We start from the raw sequence: 14,949 nt of genomic DNA, 5'->3' as shown, positions 1-14,949 counted from the left end.
TCTTTGGGAGAACTTTCCTATAGCTGTATAGGTAAAGAACTCACCAAGGGAAATAATACCCTGTTCATAGTATTTACTGCCTAATTATTTTTTTTTCTAGCAGGGAAATGTTTCCATAAAATGTCTGCTGGTGTGCCCATGCTTGCTATCCTTCAGAAACTCCTTAGTCAGCACGATGGGAACCAGATGGGTGGGAGAAGCGGAAGCACAATGATGAGCAGAAAATAATAAACCACTGCAGATGTGTAAGGGGAGACAACAGAGATCTTAAGAACTACAGGAGAATGAAATTCAAGATGCATTATGGAGAATACATATATATTTTGGGCATGCATATATATATATGGCAAAAAAAAGTTACTTTTTTTAAGCCCAAGTGGCCACTTTTTAGATTTGCTTTCTTGTTCTCAGGAGGACATATGCCCAGACCTGTGTAGGAAATCTGGCTGCCAGCTGGCACAGCAGCACAGCACCTTTCCAAGAGACCTAATTTTAGATTTGGAGAACCTGGCAATACTATCTGCCTGCATATGTTTGTACTATCTGTTAAACTGAATTTGAACATGTAATTTCAAGTTTCTTTGCCAACTTATTAATAAGGGCCAGACTATTGAGAGCTGTTGATAAGCACAAAAAAAGTGTTTTAAGTTTGTGAAGTCTCTGGGTTTGTGATATTGTTTTTTTATGAATTTACACTTTTTGATGGCTGCTCTAGAGTATTAACTTATGTGGTGAAATATCATTTGTTTTATTTTAAATCTATATTGAGAGGAGGCTAAAATAAATCCTTTGGAGTAAGAGCAGAAACGGGCCATATTAAATTCAAAAATGGAGGCAGAGCTGGCTTTCATTTTTCTGGGGTAGAAGGTATTGAGCATATCATAATAATCTATAGTGAGTTGTCCAGCTAACCAGAATATAACGTGAGGAGCAAGAACCTATCAATTAGCTCTTGTAATCACTAGTAGCTGGTGTGTAATACTCAGACAAGTCTTAGGTGCAATTCTGAAGTACTGCATAAAATTATTTGCATTAAAAGAGAAAATGCAAATATTTATGTACAGTAGCAGTGAAATACTGCACCTAAATCTTCCTGGAGATGGATTCTGTGGTGTGTAACTACTGAAGTATGTAATTTTTGTGAAACCTGTATGTGTTGCTTTGAATTCCTGTTAATATATTTTCTGGATTTCTTTCAGCTCTTCGTTGTAGTCTCCAGTTTCTTGGAAACATTGCAGCAGGAAATGGAGATTCCCAGAATAGCATTTGGAAGTGTGCTTTCCCAGATCTGTTCTTGTAAGCATGGATGCGGGTTTTTTTCTAGTGTCAGTTCTGTGGTTATATTCAAATCTTTTGTACATGATAGTTGTGCCTTTGCTAGCACCGTGAAACTGAAAAATAACTTTAGTGAGAATGGAGTGGTTGAGACAGTATCCTGTAGATGTTTTTTGTTAGTCAGCCACAGGAGTCAGAACCTTTAAAAACCTGCTTGTTCCAAACTAACAGTAAGTTGATTTAATTTAGCAGAAACTGGAAGAAAACTATTTTAGATGACGAGCTTCAAACATAAGCTTTATTTCAGACATGTTTTCAAGTAGTTACCCTCATTTCCAAAAACACAGCATTTTCTTTTCCCATGTTGCAGCTCTGCAGACCTATCAGTATTGGTGGACCAGATTAATCTATAAAAGTTCCTTAATCTTCATCTCTTTCAATCCTTCGTCTCCCTCCTAACCTCACCAGAATTCCTGGGGATTTGATGACATATGTGTAAGGAAATATTGCATAAACTATTTTGTGCAGACACATGACAACACTGTTGATGTGTTCAGCCGGATTTTTTGTAGTAAGCTGGTAACAAAGGCACTTTGATTCAATTTGTTAATAATTTTCCACTGATTTTCAGAGCCCACTTGTCAGCACTGGGTGTAGAAACACCTTATGGTAAAAAAAGCAGTTCCAATTTAGCATTAATTTTGTAAACTTCCTGTGAAGTTTGACCTTCAGTTGTGAGTTAGATATTTTTCCTTGCAGGTGACTTTTATCCTTGTTAGGCAATGACAGACTAGTTCTCTAAAAGACAGCAAAGGACAGCTCAGCGAGCTCAGTCCCACCAGCCTGTTTTTCCATTTTAACTTGCTCTTAATACCTTATTTTCTCTTGAAGGACATGCCTGACATACAGTGATGAGAAAATTGTCACCTATTGCTGCATGGTCCTGTTCACCTGCCTGAATTCAGAGCGAGTGAGAGAACTCCTGGATCCAGGGAACTTGACTGTGGCGCTTCATGTCCTGAGAGCCTACAAAGAACAGTTGGATTCTGAGTGGTCGTATGTATCACTACATTTTCTTTTTTCCTCACCTCTTGATTAGGTGGTTTTTTTCTGGTGTAAATCACTGTATTAAAACTGTCTAAACTTGTGACACTGCAAAGTAGTAAATGAAGATCTAATAAGAAATTAGTAGTTTATAATAGAGATCATTTTCATGGTAGTTTCAATGATTCTTGATTGCTGCTAAAATAAGACTCCTTTTTTGTTGAGGACATAGGAATTATCAAATCATGGTCTGTTTTTTTCTTAATGAAACGGGGTTCTAGAATGCAAACCAATTTATACTTGTGTGCTGGTTTGTGGAGATTTTTTAAAGTTAGCACCAAATAGTCCCAGAGACAGTTCATGCTAAGAAGACTTGTATTTCTAATGCTTGTGAGTGCTACATAAAACCTGGAGTTTTTCCTCTTTTAACATAGCCCTTTTCTACTGCAACATGCAGTCATTTTTATATCAGAATAGGAAAGACTATTTTTTGTGAATCTTCATTTCATACTTTAAGAGCACCTAATCAGTGGTTTTATCCCTTTGAACTTTATATTTTTTACTAATGGCCATTCCTCTAAATATTGTTGTCAGTTATGCCTTTGATAAATGTGCTGCCCTAAATAGCAAGGATGGGCATTCAGCTAATTGTTACACTGTATTCCAAGGGGAAAAAATTCTTTGTATGTTTTTGTAGCATTCTTTCTAAGTTTGTGTTTAAATTCGAAATTTAATGAGGAAAAATTGTAGGTGTTTTAGAACTGATATGGAAAATCTCAACACAGACTTAACATGATTGAATGAAAAGTAAATGTCGTTTTATAGTTTGCTTTTGTACTGAGAAAAATGACCTGAAATTTGTTTGTGGCTGGGCTTTTTTAATGGCAAAGGCAACTTGCTTAGGGCATAACTAGTTTTCAAAAACCCAACTGTAAGTTTAGGTCCAGATGGTGAGACTTCAGTTTCAAAAGTGACAAATTGAGTCTTTAGTTTTGTCATCTGTCAGTAACACACGTGTAAATTGTTGTTTTTCAGATAATTATCCTGATTATCCTTAATTTTTTTAATGTATTGAAGATACATTGAAATTTGTTCTGAGATACCAAAGTTGTAGGGGTAAATTTATGTTTTGAAGGTAAATGCAGAAAAAATGCAGCATCAAAATCAATGCTGAGGGATGCATTTCCCTGATCTCTCTAGTGTGAAGGAAATTCAGTTGATGTTATGATGAAAATGTCTAACCTCCACTGTGGATGTTTCATGTGGGTGGGAAGTGGTCTCTTTTCAGGGTAGTCTTGAAATGAAAAAGGGGCAAACTCTAGCACTGAAAATTTGCAGCTGTTCTTCAGCTCTCACTGAAGTACATCTACATCCCAGTAGAATTGCTGAAAAGAATTTACATGGCTTTGGCATTTACAGTGTGCCAATGTCCTCTTGGAAAGGTTTGGATCTCTTGTGCCACAGCTGCCAAAAGTACACAGCAACCGTTTTATGGTATTATATGGCTGGACTGAAATATGGATTATTCTTGGAGGTTATGCTCACTGCTTACTCCCTGCAACTCACTGCAACTGAAATTAAGATGTTCTTACCTAAAGGCACCACTTAATTCCTGCCTACCTTCTTGTCTCTCTTCTGAAGCATCTGATTTCATGTTACAACAAATAAGAAGTGATTGCCGTGTGTATGTTTAGTCTTCCTCTTGACTGGGTTTTCTTGCTGTCAGTTCCTGCTTTTAGGTATTGGAACTCTTTGTTTGAAAAATTAGGGAAGTTTTGGTCATAGGCAGAACTTCTGTTCATTATTTTATTCCCTTTTGTTGTGTGCTGAAATTTATGAAATCGGTGTTTCTCTGAGACAGCGTCCAATGCATTCCACAAGTAAACAACTGTGATGCTCAAACTATTTTTGCAGTTGCTGCCATGAATTGTTAGGACAGAGAGAGAATATTTGGGATAAATACATGTATTTAAGGCCACTGGTTGAAATGTAGTCTCTCCCATAGAGTCCTCACTACTCCGTTCAGCTAACACATGTTGGGTTCTCTATTCCTCACCCATCACAGGAATGCAAGAACACATTTCAAGTCTTTATTTTGATAAGCTGACAGTCCTTTCTCTGTTAATAATCCTATATTCATATTTGAAGTCCAATTTCCCATCTTCAAGTTGGAAAAGTCCTTAGGAAAAGTTCAGGAGGACCCTCTTTCCAAGTGTGATGCCTTTTGCCTCTTCCACAGCAGTTTTGTTGACAGCCTCTATCCGAGGAAATCTGAGATTGTTTTGAGCAATTCCTTGGAGCTTTTTTAGAGGCAGCAAGTGGTAGCAGAACTTTTGCTGCTCTTCTGTCTGCCATAAACTCCTCTCTAGTTAGAGAGAGCAGAGGAAGGGTCTTTAAAGGATGTAGCTTTCTGGAATTTTTTTGTCACTTTTGCCTACAAGACGTTTGTTACAAGGCTAAGATTTTGGGTCAGGAAAGAGGGAATGTCTGAGGTGTTGGCTCTGCTTCCGGAGAGGGGTGGGTCATGGGAAATAAGATCTCAGTTCAGCAACTTCTGATTCTAATTGGTAAAGGAAAGCCAAGTCATTCACTTCCTAAGCAGTTTTTGAAACAGAGAGGAGCTGTTTTGCATATCAGCATAGTGGAATTTCTAGACTAAGCTCTGATGCAATTTTAAAATGTGTTTGTAGATTGACAACGTAACAAAAAGTTGCCTTGGAACTTGAAAGAACGAGAGGTAACAGTGTTATGTGCACATCTTGGTGTGTTTCTTGAGTGATACACATTCTGTTAAGTATTTTTGTCGTGTCCTGTGAGCTTAGGAATAGTTAATAAAGGACGAAGTCAGTTTTATAAGGAATGCCCTGGTCAAATTTTGGGTTCAGTTCTTCAGTGATCATGTTTCTCTGGATCAGACGGTCTGAAGGCTCGTTTCATTAAGCTTGTGGTTGCTTGTCAGCCTAAGAAATGCTTCTACCTCTGAAATCTGTGAAGCTGGAGAATGTAATACACACATTTAATAAATATTCTAATGATTTAAGAACTGATGCATCCTTCTTTTTCTCTTTTAGAAGCTTGATCTTCTCAAGAGCTCCAGAATTATTTACATATTGCTATCTGCCATTTGTAATGTTAGATGCTGAATGGCATATTAAAATAATTTTAGCTAACATATATTAGACAATGTATTTTTACATTCTATTCAGTACACCTCCTGAACTTGTGTCAGGCTAGCAGTCCTGTAATCTTGAGTGCTGGGAGCTCATCTGAAGTTGCTGCTGCTGGTCTGACTCTCAAGAGCAATGATCTAAGAAAGCAGATGTTGTATATCTCCATCTGAGGCTCTTAAAAATATTTGTCTGACCAGCTGGTACCCCTTTGTAGCTGGGCTTGTGGAGATCACCCAGAGCTTGCTGCTTTGGAAAGTTGCAAGGTTTATGTTACAGAATGTACTTCAAAGAATAAGTCTTTGCAAAGACACTAAAGCTGCAGAAATTCTTGGATCTGATTTCTGGCATACGCTAATTTACTGATCTTATCTCCTCGAGGGTTCTTTGCTGTGCAGTTGTCTTCTAGAAAACATGCTGTTCTTCACAAAATGAGCTACTGCTTGAGGTTTTAGATCAGGAATTAACGCCTCCTAACTGTGGTGGAAAACATCCTGCTCCAGCCTGGTGCATCAGGGACCATTCACGTCCTAGCTTTAGTCTTGTAATTTTCCTCTTTAAGGTGGGCTTCCCCTTTCAGGGACATGTTTCTTGTAGTTTGCTCTGCTCAAGGTCATGGTTGTGGATTAGCATTCCCTCTAAAATGCTTCCTTTGCACGTAGAAAGTTTTTAAGCGTCTCAGTTCAGTTTTGTTGTTCCCACCTTCTTGTGATCTTTTATTTCCCATTTCTTTTAGTGTTACCTTTTTCTTTATGATCTGTTCCTAAACAGCAGCAGATTTGTCTCCTAAACTCTTACTGGTTTTTCTGCATTTTTTGAGTCTGCTTCTTCCATCCCTCTCTTCCGTCCCATATTTCTGTTCAAAGAGATGAGCATGGTTTTCAAGCTCTTGTGTGACAGTAAATAATTTTCTGCGTATCTTCCATCTTTCCAAAGTATTTCTAATGATACAGAAATTTAATTCTGAACTGTTAATGTACTGAGTTGAACATAAAGAATTGTAGGATAGTTTGGACTGGAAGAGGCCTTATAGCTCATCCAGTTCCATCTCCCTGCTGATACGGAGAGTAGAACCGCACATCATTTTACTCACTTGATAAGGATAACAGAACAGAGAAACGTTTTACTCTAGTCAAATAAGGGAGTAGTGTAGCCTTGGAGAAGCAGACAAAACAGAATTCATGCAAAATGCAAGCAGGATGCCAGCTCAGCTGTGCAAAGCTGACAAAGTGGAAGTTACGCAAAACAATGGTGTTGCACTTACTCGAAAGTGGGGGTCAAGGAGCAGCCACATAAAAAGGACACTGGATGTTGACGGGGAGACTACCAAAGAACCATATAAGGACTTCCAATAAGAAGTGCAGCTCTGTCAGATAAAGTCAAGGAGGTTGCTCATGAATATGTAATCAGAGTGTGATAAAAAATTCTGTTCACCTGATGCTCGGGGCACTCAGTTGAAAGCAGTATCCCCCTTGGTGCCCAGTGCTGCTGTAAAGAATTGCTGCTCTCTAAACTCAAACTGTGTTACAACGTTTCTATCGGGCCGATTTCAGTATCACTGCCTTGGGCAGGGACACCTTCCTCTATCCCAGGTTGCTCCAGGCTTGTCCAGCCTGGCCTTAGACTCTGCCAGGAATGGGGCAGTCACTTCCCTGGGCAACCTGTGCCAGGGCCTCACCACCGTTACAGAAGGAATTTCTTCCCTATATCTAAACTAAACCTACTCTCTGTCATTTTATATCCATTCCCCCTTGTCATGTCACTAGAGTTCCTGATGAAAAGTTCCTCTCCAGCTTCCCTGTAACCCTTTCAGATACTGGAAAGTGCTGTATGGTCTCCAGACATCCTTCTCTTGTCCAGGCTGAACAGAACCAACTCTGTCATCCTGTCTCAGTAAGGGAAGTGCTTCAGTCCCTTTATCAACTTTGTGTCCTCCTCTGGACTTGCTCCAACAATTTCAATGTGTTAATGTTTAAATATTTTAAACACATAAGCAAACCTGTTCCATAAGCTGATTCTTGTCTTCCTACCAAAGGATGCTGTCAGGAAATTGGATGTATCCATCCTTTAGGAAACAAAGCTGGAATATAACTGAGTATAAATGTTCAATAACTAAAATGTATTTTCTACTCTGTTCTGTGTGGATGCTACCAAGGCCTGAAGAGCCTTCTGCTACAAACTCTCTTGCAGTTCCACAATGTTCTGTCTTGTTTTTTCAGTAATAGCTTTTCCTAAACACATGCAGAGAGCCTTTGGCTCTGGAAAATAAGTTGTGGAACCTTTCAAAAGTTGTTTCTCTGTGTTTCCACATACATCTGCATCCACTCCCTCTGGGTTTGTGTTTATCAGGAGCAAAATATGTCACAGAGTGTAGAAGGTACAGTATTTAGAAGAGAAACCAACAGAGAATGCCACATGAGATCTATTTTAGAATGTGAACCTGGAAAAATATGTTTTTTTAAATAATTAGGAAAAAGTAGTACAAAAATTACATTATAATTCAACCTAACCAAGATCAATACATGTTCTAAAAGCTATTTATTTTAGAAACACCTTGATGGCTCCATTAGAGATGAGAGCATAGCTTGTGTCATCGGTTTTTTCAAATGTGTGCATGGGGCAGTTCAGCTAATATGGACAGGAAAAAACAGGTTGTATTTTTGATTCCTGAAGAGCAAAGAGCAAAAGTCCTCCATTTTAAAATAAGAGACGTAATGTGCCTTTTGGCTCTCAGAAAAATGATATTAGGAGTGTGGTCAGCTGTTTGACATTGAAATAAGTTTTCTCAACATCCACTCTCTTTTTGAAACCACAACTAAATTATTACTGTAAAGATTAGGATGTGGGGCTATCCCTCCTCAGTTTTTTGCCTTTGGGTTTTTTGTCCTGGCATATGGAAAGATGTGTGGACAGAAACTGGTACTCCTGTGGCAAGGAGTCTTGCCTATGGGCACAGATTTAAAGGTGAGGATAGAACTCTTCAGTACTGTTCTTTTTGCTTAATTCGTGTGTTTGTGGTGAAGAAACTCTTTTTTTTCCAGAAAGTAATTATTTTTTTAATTCCAGGGAAGTTGGAGTTACGATGCAGATTCCAAGTTCAGCTGTGGTTTTAAATAGTACTGACACTTGGAAAAGTTTCCTTAATTTTAGAGATCTGAGTAGCTCCTACTTTCTATTTGCAGTAGCAGTGAATTGGCACCGATTTCCTCAGTCTTTCAAAGCTCAGCCTCATACATTTAATTATCTTGTCACCTCTTTCTTCTTGTGTATATTGTGGAGGGGGGGAGCAGGAAGTGCTATTAGCCATTGCTGATCATCTTCCATTTTTTTCTTGATAGCTCTTCAGAAAAAATTAATTCAATTTTACATATAAGTTAGTTTTAATCTCTCTTTAGTGCCTTTCAGATGTAGCTGTCAAATTGAGTGGGAGTGTCTTCTAGACCTCAGAGTTTACTTGGTGGGGGCTATCATGGCCAGTAGGGAGGATGCTTTCATTATAGGAATGCCTTTGGAAGATGGAAGGATGTTCACTGTTGTGCTTGGTTCAGCACAGGAGAGGAGTATTGTGATGTTTGATACTAGGACCAAGCCTTAAATATGAAAATGTGTTTCTTTATTCTCCTTCTGAATGAGAAGTGCTGGTGTGGGAATGGGGTGAATTACCTCTTATCTAGTAATATTATGACAGCACATCTTCCATTTGTTATTAAATAGCTTTATTCTTGTAATTGTTTATTTAAATGGTTTTGGTAGGGTATTCTATTTTTGTGGAAGGATGAAATATACTTCTGCTTCTAAAATATGTTCTGATTCCAAATAATTCCTCATGAGGCATACTGCTTTTTTAGCATCTAAAAAGGCTGGTGGTAAGAGTTTGAAAGTTGGCTGAAAGTAGCTGAATTTTCTTCTTAACTTTTCTTCAAAATGTGGATGATATATTACATTTTTTGTTAAATTACAGTGAAAAGATAGCTATTTAGTTCTTACTAAATATTTTGGATAGAGTGGCATTATTGTAGGGTGATGAAAAATGAGATTTTGAGATTGAAAAAGAAGGTTGCTGATCAAGTAGGGAATTGCCATGTCTTGTTCTTTGTACTTGGAAAGCATATGTGGGGTTGTCTTCCTCTTTTTCTGAGACTGAGGAAACTCTTCCCTAAATTTGGTAATGGGATAAAATCAACTTGATGTGCAGAATTACATTTGATGATAAAGTTGATTGCTTACACCCAGCTTTGATTGGAGCAAGCTTAGTGGCCATCTGGAATATACTGAGTGCAAATGTAGCTCATAGCACTTTGTCTTGGCTGTTTCTGAACCTCAGTTTGGTACAATACAGCCCTTGTGCTGTTATAAAGTCTTTGAACATCTCCTTCTGTATTTATCTACTATGGAAGCACTTGGTTTTTTTAGGATTTTAGCCAAACAATTTTTAAAGAGTCGAGAAAATTGGCATATTTAACACTGTTCATTTGTTACTGTGCTACACTTGCATAACAGCTTTAATTTTCACAATTTCCTTCACTAAATTGCAGTGGTCTTCAGCTTATTCCAGTGGTTCTGCTGTTGGCTCCCAAAGAGAGTCTCCTACCAGAGCCTTTGTGTGCATTTGAAATGCCACGTCAGTCAGTAACCCAAAACTGAATATCTTTTTATATTTCAGAATTGTGAATGATCTTACTTTTCCTCTTCTTTTCCTGTGCCTTAAATGAGAAACAGGAGAGCTGAGAGGACTAAAGATAGTATATTGAATTTGCTGCATCTTTGCTTAGCTACCTCCAAAATTTCTGGCCATGGTGAAGGAGTTGGAAGTACTTTACTCCACTATTAATTCTTCTGTTTTCTCTTGGTGATGATGCTCATGCTCTGTTCTTCATGATGCAGTAGTGCAGAAAGCGGATAAGGTAAAAGGGACACTTAAATGCAGAAGCAGATACTTTACAGAATCACAGACTGGTGGGGTTGGAATGGACCTTAAAGCCCATCTCCTTCCACCCTCTGGAAGAGACACCTTCCACTATCCCAGGTCGCTCCAAGCCCTGTCCGGCCTGGCCTTGGACACTTCCATGGATGGGGCAGCCGCAGATTTTGTTTTTTGAAGTGTTGCATCACATAATGAAACCAGAAGGTAAGAATCAGAAATTTTAGTCTAAAATACTCCAAGCTCCTCAAGCAGTAGAGGTCTAGTCCACAGAATGTGCAAAATGTGCGTGAGGAAATACAGGAGTACAGACCCAAGTAACAGCTGAACAATTCCTCTTTGCAGTAGTGATCAGGCACGTGAACCTAGTAGCAGCAGATCTTTTTCTGTGATAATGATTGAGTACATTTTAATTACAAGACAAATAGTCAAGAAGATTTCCTTAGCGTAGTCTTTAACATGAAAATTAAGCTCTAAATTAAATAGCCCCAATTGCAAAATGGAAAAACCAGGCTTCAGGCTGTCTCTTCAAATGCACTTTTTACTCTACTGCATTGTCAGCAGAAATTTGTACATCCTTAGGCCAACCAAATTCTGTGTTCTGCACAGCACTGATCTATGCTATTTTCTTCTGCAGCTCCACACAAAAGTTTGTGTTTCTACTTAAATCCATGGAAAATGAAGTTGGTTGTGACAATTCTGAAGGCTTAACTGGAGATAGCTGTGAGTTATTAGTTCAGGAACTGTAGAAGAGTTGTCCTTGACTTCCCTGCTGATGGCTTGACTTGGGGGCTACAGCTGAGTGTGTACAGCTCAGTTGGATGCATTTGTGCTGCAGACTTTGAGCAAGTCTTTGTGGTTTTTGAAATTAGTTTTGACAAACTCTTAGATCAGCATGCCAGTTTTAAGTTGATGATTCCTTAACACCTCTGCATATTTTTTTCATGAACAAATGTACAAATAACAGTAAGAAGAAGTTCAGTAGAAAATAGTTTTTCTTCCCCCCCCCCCTTAAAAATGCAGAGTTTTCAGAAACTGAACCAGTTGCTGGCTAAGTCCACAGTAACTATTAGAAATATAATAGCTATTAATCTTTTGGACCTCTTATTCTCCTACTTGCCCAATTGGCATTGAGTACTTGTCCAAAAAACACTTTGTTGCAGCTGGAAGTCTTGGTTGTGATCTTCTTATTAGCTGTGTAATAGGTTATGGCTATGCAAAATAAAGGCTGTCAGCAAAGGGAAAACTAGGGAAGAGGTGGAGGGAGTATTGAAGTGGCTTGGTTTTAATATTATTTTAGCTGTTCTTTCTCTGTAGCTTCATCAACTCAGAGGATACTCTGAGATTTGAACTTGTAATAATTGTAGCCTAGACATGCTACTTTAAAAATGCATTGTCTAGTTTGTGTGTACCTATGCAGCATAAATATCGCTGCTAGTGCTCCTGGGGATGTGATTTGAAAGAGCTAAGTACTTTTACCTACTTTGTCGTTTTTCCTGTAGTGCTAGTAGTATGAGCCTGGGTTGAAATTAAATGACTGACACCTGCTATGGACTGCTGTGGATGGTGCTTGGGAAAGCAAATGGTGTAAATATTGGCATTAGCACAAGGCCAAGGCTAATCATATTTTCCAGAGAAAGTATTAAGAAGAAAGAATGAGCCATTTGCCAGTTTTGGATAGATTATTTTTTTAAAGAGACTCCTTTTTGGGATAGGTTGGTATCACGGATCCCTTGCAACATTTTGGTGAAGACAAAGAGGGAACCAGTGGCCAGTTTGTCAACTTTTTGTCATTTGTTGGTCTTTTTGTATTCCAGAAAGAAACCCCGAATGTGGTGTGAGAAAGGAAAGGCAAAAAGGAAAGGAAGAACAAAGCTTAATAATTTATTACATAATGTACTTCACTGTATTTTGCTTGAAAGGGTCCTTATGTTAAAGCTGGGGGTGTATTGTGCAGGGCCAGGATCTTTGTGGGTCCCTTCCAGGATATGGGGTTCTGTGAATCTGTATCTACCATCCTTGTAAAGCAAGGACTTAGAATTGGTTCTCAGCTTAGTTTTCTATTACACAAGAAGGGTTTGTTTGTGAAGTTGAGAAAAGTACTTTGCTACCTTTCATCGGACAAAGAAGTTCCCGTTTGCTTTGATCCTTTGTCAGATTGCATTTTTAAAGGAAAAATTAATATATTATTTGGGCACTTTTTTGACTGGGCTTACAGACAGTGTTGTGACGAATAGAATAACAATTTTCAAGCATGGACTTTGGCTTTTTGTTTGGATGCATAAACCATTGGATGAGTGTTTCATTGTTTGAATTGTGGTGTGTATAACTGGCCTAAGACTCCAGCCAGCTTGCCTTCAAACACGTGAGTAAAAGTGTGCTGAACTGATGAGAAATAGTCATTGCTATTTTAGGGGAAAAACTACAGGACAGTGGGCAATTATTTTGTGCCAATTTGTATCTGTTAGTGAGTAGGACCAAAAGCACAACACACATTCATCTATAAATAAAACTAACCAGCACTATTTGAAATAAATGTGGGTATTGTTTTTACAGCACCAGTAAGACTTTCTTTTTCTTTTCCTTTAGGTTCCTGATTGTTACAGAACATTTGCTGAAATGTCCAGAGCTGGTAAAAGCCCTCTATGCCAAACTGAGCAATCAAGAAAGGTAACCCCAAAACCAATGTGGCTTTTAGTATTTAGCATTCCATATAGAGTATCCTGTTCACATGATTGAAAAACTGTGTGGTTTCATAGTTGGCACAAAATCTCTAAATACATGTTTCTATGTCAGTAATGGTTTTAAATTGGTTGGTTAACATTACAGCTTAGCCACAACTGGCAGTGATTTATGTAGGGTTGCAGAATCCAGGTTGGCACCATTACTCGGTAAAGAAATACTTCACACACAAAAAAGGACAGGATTTCATGCCTGGGTCTTGATTTCATAAGAGCACCACACCCTACTAAGTTTTACAGCTTGATTAGAAATGTCCTCAGCTCTTCATACTTCTGTTGTTGTGTCAAGAAATTAAGAGAAATTTAAGAAAGATGGAAGTGTGTCTCATACTGGTTAGCAGAACCTACAAAACATAGATGAGCAGATGCCTGTGATTACTTAATCTATAATGTTTCCACTGTTGAAAAGCTTCAACAAACCTTCACCTTGAAGAAGCATTGATCGTTTTGCTTCAGGCATTTGAATAAATGTGTGCTGAATTGATGGGAAATGGCCACTGCTATAATGGAAAAATGCTCATTGCTTTAATAGAGAATTGAGGAAGATTTAAAAAAGGTATTTTGTTAAGACAGTCAAATTTGGGAAACACTGCTAGATAGAATTCTACAGCTCCTCAAACTGCTTGAAGATTTTGTGATCTCATTTATGTGTTTAATGTGTCTACGTTGTTCTACATCCATCCAGGGAAGCTGCAAGTTCCTCTAGTTTTTGCAGGTGAAAGACAAAGCACTAAATAAAATGGTGCCTTTTCATTTTTTTTCTGTTTTGTGTTGTTTCCAGCATCACCACAGGTGAGGGTTCAGGCAGTAATTGCAGATTATAAGGAAACTGAAAGGACATCAGATAAAGAAAGAATATGCAATAGATTTGAACTGTAAACAAAATATCATTATTGTATAAGGATGGGATGGGAATGGTAAGGAGGGAAATACTGTTTTCCTCCATAATTCAGGACGACCTAGTGGGAGCAAATCTGAGCTGTGTGCTTAATGTACCAGGAAGTAGGTGCTCTATAACTGTTTTAAGTGAATAAGCTAGATTTAGTTCTTTTGGGGAATATAATGAATGGCAGTTTGCGTGTTTTCATAATGCCTTTGAGGATAGCCGGGGCTGGGTTTGGGTGTTCAGTTGTACTTAAAGCAGTAGGTGAAACCAGTTTCTGGAAAGGTCTCAGCATAATATAGACGCTCGTTGGATTCCTCACCTCAAAGGCTTTTGGTGTAGGCATGATAGGTGCTGGATGATCACAGGTGTGATCACTAGTTAGAGCGTAACTCCTGATTTATTGTCAATCCCAAGAGTTCTGCCAGTTAACTCCATTAAGTTTTTCAAAGACATAATCACAGTAAAGTGTGTTATGAATTAGACACTGGTTAATTTACTGACAAATATATGGAAGTGCTGTGAAATAACCTTTTTGCATCCAAGCTATAGAAAAATACCCTGCCTTGGCATCTTCCTAGGTAGTGTTAGTGTATTTAAGAATGCATTCTTTTGAGGTACATGAAGAGACAAACCCAAAAGATAAAAACATTTTGACTGTCTTGAGCTGTAGAAAAAAAGTAACCATAAACCCCAAGCATAGGGAATTCATTGTTTCAAAATGAGACAAGGAGTCTTCACCGCAAGCACTGTCGTGTTGAGTGTCCAGTGAGGCTGACCAAGTCCTGTAAATGAAGAATGGACAGTTGTGGTATTGAGGTGTCTGGAGAAGGCAGCTGGAGCTCCTGAATATATGGTAGCCCTCAGTTACAGTGTCCTCTGTCATGCACATTAAATACAGGTAGTTTAAATGTATTT

The 14,949-nt window shown here is 38.4% G+C and overlaps 1 protein-coding gene across 1 annotated transcript in view; it reads left to right on the top strand.

The window, feature by feature from the left end:
- Positions 1–14,949, top strand: part of ATXN10 (ataxin 10) — a 92,429-nt gene that overhangs the window by 25,040 nt on the left and 52,440 nt on the right. Inside the window, exons 4-6 of the mRNA XM_056516203.1 lie at positions 1,200–1,296; positions 2,167–2,331; positions 12,997–13,077. Of these exons, the coding sequence (XP_056372178.1) occupies positions 1,200–1,296; positions 2,167–2,331; positions 12,997–13,077 (343 nt within the window). The remainder of the gene's footprint in view (positions 1–1,199; positions 1,297–2,166; positions 2,332–12,996; positions 13,078–14,949) is intronic.

This window comes from Oenanthe melanoleuca, chromosome 1A (genome assembly GCF_029582105.1).
Source record: "Oenanthe melanoleuca isolate GR-GAL-2019-014 chromosome 1A, OMel1.0, whole genome shotgun sequence".
Taxonomy (NCBI): Eukaryota; Metazoa; Chordata; class Aves; order Passeriformes; family Muscicapidae; genus Oenanthe; species Oenanthe melanoleuca.
Note: the sequence above shows the minus strand (reverse complement) of the source record. Positions and strands in the feature narration are given on the sequence as shown.